Source organism: Nicrophorus vespilloides, unplaced genomic scaffold, assembly GCF_001412225.1.
Source record: "Nicrophorus vespilloides isolate i.1.1-1 unplaced genomic scaffold, Nicve_v1.0, whole genome shotgun sequence".
Lineage (NCBI taxonomy): Eukaryota > Metazoa > Arthropoda > Insecta > Coleoptera > Silphidae > Nicrophorus > Nicrophorus vespilloides.
Genome location: NW_017097600.1, coordinates 229,569 through 238,064, shown reverse-complemented (window position 1 = coordinate 238,064; position 8,496 = coordinate 229,569). Strand labels below are relative to the sequence as shown.

General features: G+C 31.1%; 1 protein-coding gene across 2 annotated transcripts; it reads right to left on the bottom strand.

Annotated features, from left to right (window-relative positions):
• Positions 1–3,061: 3,061 nt before the first annotated feature.
• Positions 3,062–4,414, bottom strand: LOC108560515 (longitudinals lacking protein-like). 2 transcript variants are annotated; one of them, XM_017918086.1, is made up of 4 exons: positions 4,302–4,414; positions 3,930–4,124; positions 3,651–3,869; positions 3,062–3,232 (listed from the first exon to the last, which is right to left on the bottom strand). In XM_017918086.1, exons 2-3 carry the CDS (start codon positions 4,113–4,115, stop codon positions 3,678–3,680), a joined length of 378 nt encoding a protein of 125 aa, XP_017773575.1. In that variant the 5' UTR covers positions 4,116–4,124; positions 4,302–4,414; the 3' UTR covers positions 3,062–3,232; positions 3,651–3,677. The 2 variants fall into 2 exon arrangements, with proteins under 2 accessions (XP_017773575.1, XP_017773574.1); XM_017918085.1 differs by having other exon boundaries at positions 3,062–3,869.
• Between the last annotated feature and the right edge of the window lie 4,082 nt (positions 4,415–8,496).

Below are 8,496 nucleotides of genomic sequence, written 5' to 3'. Positions count from 1 at the left end.
TATATATTTTCTTAAATTGCTCTAAAACTTCAATATATGTATGTATTGTGTATGTATCTATGTGAAAAATAATAAATTGTAATAAAATTATTGACATGTACTAACTTACCCTTAAATATTTATACGGATTTATAATGTATCAGGGGTCAGAAATCCTATATACATTACCACAGGGTAAAAGTGAATTCTTGGCTTTAATGAGAACGTTTAATAATTATTGTAAAATTCTATGTATCTCAACAAACAACCTCCTCCCCATGTTTATCATCTATGTATCCATGAAAAATATTAGAATACGCACACCCCATCGCTCCCATCATAGTAATGACAGAGAAAATTAACGCCTTTAGTGGTTATGTCGTATATATTCGTCATGGCCTCTTGTATGACGAATATATTCGCATCATGATATATAAATAAATATGCTTATGATAAAATTACGTGGTCATGAATGAGGTTCAGCATATGGACCCTCAGCCAAGTCGATGGACAATGACAGTGTTAAGGATACCATACTTAAATTGGGAAATTCATTTCCTGTTTGGTGATTTTTTAAAGCATTCTAATGGTGACCAATCACATATGCCTTCACAGGAAATGTTACAGAACACTTTTATTTCTTCATAAAGATCATTTCCGTTAATGTCTCCATTGTTGTCATCATCATAATTTAATGCTAGATGCAAATCTATACTAAACTTTTTAAATTTGTCATTTTCTTCATATTTTAAATTTGGTATATAATATAGGAAGCCAAATAAGTCATTATGTTTCTCTAGCTGTTTAAATCTCTTCTGAGTTGAAATTATACCTTGGTCTACTATTTGTAAAAAGCATTCTCGATAAAAGTTAATTTCAGAATCGTTAACTCAAGAATCTTCTCCTCGTCATCAAAATGGCGCTTTCTTTTTATAATACTATTTTTAATTCTTTATTTTTATACTTTATACTTTAATTCTGGAGGAATATCACATTTTTACATATTTTTCAGCTTCGACTTTTGATTCCGCAAAACCAACATTTCTAAAGTGTTTCAAAAAGTTTTCCAAGCCCTTCATAAGAGAAACTGCTGTCGAATGATCGGTTTTTGTAAACTTTTACTAACGGTATTTACGTTCATACCAGATGATAATTGACAGCACAAATTCAAAATTCATTTCGTATTCCTATAATGATATTGATTCGCTTTTTATTTTGGAATCATTTATTGTTTCGCCTATATATAATAGCATTTATAGTATTTATTCTACACTCCCCCCGAGTGTCGCATAGTGGCTTTAAAGTAGTGTCTAGATATTTCTTTAAAATGTTTCATCTTGCAGCTGAGCTAGAAAAAGTTGTGTAGAACCTTTGAATTACACTAAAAAGTGTTATTGCCATTGGAACAGTCGAAGCCATGTCTTCTAATAATAAATTTAAAGTATACGCTGCACATGTCACAAAAAATGGATGTTGATTTTCTGACAAAATTCTTGCTTAAACTCCTTGTTTTTTACCAACCATGTTCGCCCCCATTGTCATAGAACTGTCTTTTACAATCTTGAAAAGGAATACCCAAATTGTCTATTTGAGTTTTTACCACTTCAGTTAAATCAAAACCCGTAGTTCTCGTATAAATTGCTGTAAAACCAATAAAATATTCCTTAATTTCGATATCATTTTCATAAGGCAATTGAACAGTTCGAACTGGAAAAGTTAATTGTTCAACATGGCCAATGTCTGTAGTGCAATCAAATTGCACTGAATAATATTTACTATTTTTGTGATTATAGTTTCTTAATTATTTCAATTTGGCTCTGTGAGGCCCCCCTAGCCCGTAGCCCCAGGAATTCACCCGATTGACCGACGTCTCTGACTAAGGGTGCCACTTCATACAATGCATCAAACTCCTTAAACGGTTAATATATTTTTGGGGTAGTAGGTAATAAAGTTCTTCAGCCCAGGTCTAATTTGTTAAAAAAAAACTTGGATCCTAACTGCTATTGCAAATAATTCGGGAGTAATGAAAATTAGCATAAAATCAAAATGAAAGGTATAATTACAGAAATCCAACACATTTGCATTATATCTGTATGCAACGAATTGATGCAGTATTTATTTGCGATATATATTTGTCTACAATTACAAATACCCTGAATACAAAATTGATTAAAGCTATAGCAGTAAAGAAAAACAAATAAATCGACTGCAGTGTAACTATTCTCTAAACACTTATTTCTTTTTAACAATCCGCATTATTTTTCCATTTAATACGTTCATCATGTATTCATATTTTACTTATTTATGTATTTGAACTTATAATTATTTTCAACAAAATATACCAAATGTATAGGACAAACAAGACTTTTTAGTTGAAACTTGATTGATTCCACCATTATATTTATATACGGATTTACCAATATAGGATAAAGTAATTTACATTTGTAAGAAGATATTTTGTGAAAGCATGATTCATGTTTTTGTGACCTTGAAGGAGAAAAAAATGCATTTCATGCTTGAGTTGGGTCAGAACATTTCCTTTTCACTCAAGAGTTTACTGTTATAAGTCAAAGATTGTATATCTCTTTCATAAGAACTGCATTTACACATGAAATTCGTACGTAAAACAATACGAATCTTATTTGCTAATAACTATCTAATACATTATTTATCAAATGGAAATATATATATATATAATTTAAATAAAGATCTTTAAATAGTATTGACCTTCAGCTCGAATCGTTATTCGCCATAAAATTTGTTTTTTATCAAATATGTGATAGTTAAAAATATACGAATAAATCAGGAACAGTTGAAAAACTGATTAATTCGAATGAGAATCAATTTTTTAAATAGAAAAGTCGATGTTAAGAACGAACAAGTTTGGTCGTCACTAATATTAAAGAGAAAGGGGGTGACGCAGGGAAAATGAAACTAAGTTCAATTTACAACATTATTTATTACAATTTTAATAGATTAATCTGAAAAAAATTGTAACTTAGGAAGCTGATCAATATATATATTTATAAAAAAAAGGAAACTTAATTATTTATAATAAAAAAATATATCTAAAATATGCACAGAAAAAGAAAAGAACAAATTATATCAAACAATCGTGTTGAATATTTGAAATTCAAATTTAAAAAAAAAAAGGAAAGAGTAATATTTACTGTCTCACAGTGGTAACAACTTGGTAATTATGGTATTAAATATTTTCATCTATTACAATTTGTATGTGTCATATGACGGCTACCTGAAACATGAAATGCAAAGTACTAAACTGGAACTGCAACAGACTTGCTCATTGTCATCATCTTGTTATTTGTGGTGAAACACATTTATCAAAAATAAAATTCAGTTTTTAAATATTTTATATTAATATTTTTTTCTTTTTATAAGATTCTTCAGCCTATTTAAAGAGATTGCAACTAAAGAGTCATGAAACAAAAACATCTATTCACAAATTAATTAAAAAGAATTGAAAATAAAAAGTAACTGCCTTAAGTAGTAATTACAATAGACTTAATAAAAGGTCCCCCATTTATACACAAAGTACTATTTGATAATTTAAACCAAACATTGTTATATTAACCAAATAAAATATGTTTTTTTTTTGTAAAGATCATTTAAAATACTGAATGCCAAAAATTATATATATATTTTTTATATACCAGAATTGCTTGGTTAGAAGTCAATTATTATTCCCTTTTGATGGCCTGCGGAGCCTCAGCCAAGCCTTTCACTTTGAGTCGGTCTGCAGTTTTCAGGAAGGCGGGTAATTGTTCCTGGCTCACATTAACTTCACCTGCATACATGAACTCTAAAATTGCTTGCAGATGACTGTACGCCACATCCTTCAATATGATGATTGGATGCTTTGAAGGGTTTTCCTTAATCAGACAATGATTAATTGCATATAATATGTGGATAGATTAAAATTAATGTAATACCTCCAATAATGTTTTGAAGTAAGGACTGCATGCAGATAAGACCATCTTGTGAGCTTTGCATGTTTGACCCTCGCAGGCTAAAGTAACATCAGTGAAGCTTTTCTCATCTCGCAGATGCCTGAAGGATGTGACCATGTTACTTTGAAAGTCATTCCATTTTAAGAAGAATTGTTGCTGATCTGCCATTTTAGTACACTGCAAAGTACGACAAAAAAAAAAACTCGTTATCAAAAATGCAATCAGCCCCTTGACTTTGCTTTGTTTATAATGAAAGGCACATAACCCTCATTACACTAGCCGCTTTATAATTTAATTGAAGAAATACCTTAGAATAATGTAGTAATTAGTTAATAGATAGACTTTAAGACTTACCGTTTTTTTTTATTACAGTTTGTGTTTTTTTATTTTCGAAGAATAAATACAACAATTTCCTTATTCTACTTGTTCCTACTAAACAACGAAATTACGCAAGCGCCAACTATTGCACTTGTCAATACCAACCCACTGTTATGCAGAGCTACCAATGGATTTCCATTGATTTCATCGAATCATTGCACTTCTTTTATTTGTTAGGGAACAATTTGTTTTGTAAATAACACAATTGTCAATATTTAGTTGTCAAGTCAATTTTATTAGCAATATTAATTAATATTACTTAATTAGCTGCTCATAAAAGCTATTATTAAGACACTCTTTAAGACTAAATAACACAAATATGAATTTACGTTTATTTTTTATAATTAACCTAATTTTAATTCTTCAATTTTTCTTCATTATAAAGCTACTATAGTTAATTATTTACTAATTTCTATTACAGCACTATTTATATCATCCTTTAGGTACTTATCGATCTCTATTTCGTTCGATTCATTTATTTGGTCTGTGTTTTGCTTATTCGTATAGTAATTTTGAGATATACGCGATCATAGCTTCAATTAGTCTTCTTCTTCATCGAGAACTGCTTTTTGTTTTAATTACGGACTGATTTATTTCACTTTGTCTTTCGCAGGTAATAAATTAAGAACATAAAATCAATAAAAATATTAGCACAGAAAACATTTTACAGTACATATTTTCAATAGTAGATGGCACTAACAGTATCAACCGTCTATTGAAAGCCCGACGTGCGAAATCCCGAGTGGTGTATCGAAATCCCGACGTTCGAAATCTCGATTATATCGAAATCCCGACTGTATCAAAATCCTGAGAACCATAATCACGACAATCATAATCCCGACTACAATTTATAGAAATTTTCGATATAGTTGAAATTTTGATACAGTTGGGATTATGGTGGTCGGGATTTAGATATAGTCAGAATTATGCAATCCCGACAATCATCCATTTTGAATATTAATTTTATTTTTGGTTTGAGCATGATTCAAAGATAAATAATTCCCAAGAAATAAACAATTATATTTATAGTTGTGTTTATTTTGGTTTATAATAGAAATAATCTCTATCGCATTTATCAGTGGGTGCATGAATAACGTGATTATGCCAAGTATTTAAGAAAATATTTTCTTAGGATCTGGATCGAATCAATTCGAATCTTAGGAATACTCTAATCTACGAAGCGCAGACATTACATTACACCTGTAACTTGTTTATTTATAATATTGGAAGGTATTTCGAAATGTCCTATTCAGCATCTTAATTGAGTCTTCCAGTTTGCATTGAAAGTGAGCAGGGATGTAGTCAGCAGCTAGAGGGATGAATCAAGAGACTCTTAATGAATTTTAAAATCCAATTTCTTTTCATCTCTCCGCCGTTACGCGTATACGAAATATGATATGCATAAAACATATCGAGAGTCTCGCATTTAGCAGTTACCTTCATCCCTCGCACACTAGCATAATCATTTTAGGTGTCTCCATTTTAGAATGCGTACTCAGACAAATTGCTCTAAACAACATTTACAAAAATTGATGACAGAATATCAGTTCTATCAGTTCTGGGAGGGCGAAATTACGAAAATTGTGGGCCCTAAACACCAGTTATTTTTTACTATTTGAGGGCCCTAAACAAATATGTATTGGGGTCCTTCCGCATTGCGGCACTGTTTTAGACGCACGTCGTCGAATATGTTCATATTAATAAGGGTTGAAAGGTGCCCTATGAGAGTCGAGATTCGATTAATTTCCACTTTCTTTGATAATTTTAGGTGTCTGCAACGAGGGGAACCTAGGCTACGGAAATTGCATCGCCATAATTGCGTTTATAATTCCGAGACAGGAATGCCGCTATAATTTACGTTTCGCACGAGAAATGGAATCTGCACACTATAATTTCAATGATTCGTCCAGCATTTTATTACGCTCCGCTCTCAGTGCAATTTGATTTCTGAAAATAATTCCATTTCCATCTCATCTCGATCCACGGTTTATAATTATAATTTATTATTTATTTATTTTTTACTTTTCTTCCGTCGCCCGAAGACTATATGAATTATTCATTGGAACCTTTCCCTCCTTCTGCAGAAGTATACTATAGAGTTTGACGAAGGTTTACTCTCGACCTCTGGCAAACTTTAAATACCATGTGAACTGTGCTTAGACCAATTGTGGTATAACTTTTGGGTTCCCTTGCTATGTAATTTCAGATTTCTAGAATATTCGAACGCATTGTTTTATTGTTATTTAATTATATTAAACGTGGTTAATTTGCTTACAACAAAGGCTAATTCGAAATTAATGTATCATGTAATAGTGATTAATTAATTGTTTGACAGTTACACTAGACAACAAAGATTATAAAGAATTGATTTAATAAAACGACGATAGTCTATACATATTTTTATTGTATTAAACATATACAAATTAGTAATTAAGTAGTTAATTAACTTGACCAGCATACCGCGATAATGAAAGCAAATATAAATAAATAAATAACTGTGCTGATTTGTTATTGTTTAAATCCATATTTTTTTTATTACAGAACTTTTAATTATATCATATTTTGCGGATCAAACAATTTATTCTAAATATTTTTACAATTGCAAAATCTTCATTGTTATTCTAACACGATAGTAACTTTTTTGTTATTGTTTAAACTGTATATAATTGTATTATTCTCGAAATCTTAATATACCTTATGAATTGAAATACGCAACAATCACCCTTCTCTCAGTTCCGTTTCGTTTTGTTTTCTGCTCGTTTCAATAGTATTTGAATTTGGTTCATAGAATTTATTTTATATAAAATGTTATGATATTTCCTATATTGTTATGATTATCTCCTAATATGATTATTATTATTTCATTTATTGTGACTTGGGCCTTAGGGCGTTCATTGGCAGATGGATAAGATCTTGCGTAGTATGTGGGCCGTTCCCACCTGTACAATCTTTTGCACCTGCTCAACGCTAACTCTACATGGTAGCTCTTCCAGGTATTTCTCGAATCCGATCTTCAGAGTTTCGAGAGCTCCAACCACAACCGGAACCACTTTGGTCTTTGTCTTCCACATGCGTGCAATCTTAATTTCGAGGTCTTTATATTTGCACCTTTTCTCGATGTCCTTGACGGCAATGTTTGCGTCAATTGGTACGGAAACGTCGATTAAGGTGCAGCGCTTTTCCCTCTTGTTGTGGATGATGATGTCCGGTCGGTTAGCTCCTATGGTATTTCTACGACCGGGGTAAACTGGTGATCATACCAATGCTCAGGAACTTGCTGGCCAAGTTCTTTGAGTATTTACCAGTGTAGATAGCTAGCGATCTTTTTGTGACGGTGCGTGTACTCCGTTGGTGCTAGTACTGTGCAGTCAGCAATAATGTGGCTGACAGTTTCGTTCTTGTTGCATCATCTACACTTGCTGTCAACGTCAAGGCCAATTATCTTTTTCTGGTGGTAACGAGTGTAAAGTACCTGATCCTGGGCTAAATGAACACAAATACATAACAATAACATACAAAACCGAATTATTGTCCATTCCATTCAAATTCAATTTGTCCGAAATTGAAAAAAAAAATAAATAAATGCAACTACAAAAGCAATTCACTTGAAATTTATAAATATACAGATTTTAAAAAAGTTTTTCAATAAATTATTTAATGAATTCCTTTCCAAATATGTTACAAATATTTTTCAATACATATTTTTTAAGTATTTGTTATTGCAGGAATCAATTTATTTACATGTTATGTTTCTATACTCCTAGAAAAAAAACAAATATTATTCCTAAATTCAATGCTGCAATTTAAATCTCGAGATTATTGCCCTTTTCAAATATAGTGTATAGCAGTATTTGAAAAATTAAAGAAAAGTCAAGTAGTCTTAGCAAAAACATATTCGACAGACAACTTTATAACATTTTTATTAAGTTGACTATTCTCAATTATTTCATTAATTGTGCTAGAAAAGGTAATAAAATATAATTTTGGAACGAAGGTAAATAAAATAAATAGAGTAATGAACTTGAAGTGGAAGTAATTAGGATTAAAGTTGAAGTCCAAGGTTGTTGCGGCATACATGTTTCATACAACCATTCGAGCTACAGCGGTGATTTCGACGGCCAGCAGGACCCAAAGATACAAAGAAGAGACCCTCTGCTGCGTATGTTTTATA

Coding starts and splice junctions, on each gene's coding strand:
- LOC108560515 (XM_017918085.1), bottom strand. CDS start 4,115: ATGGCAGATCAGCAACAATTCTTCTTAAAATGGAATGACTTTCAAAGT. Junction 3,870..3,929: donor ACTTCAAAACATTATTGGAG/GTATTACATTAA, acceptor TGTCTGATTAAG/GAAAACCCTTCAAAGCATCC.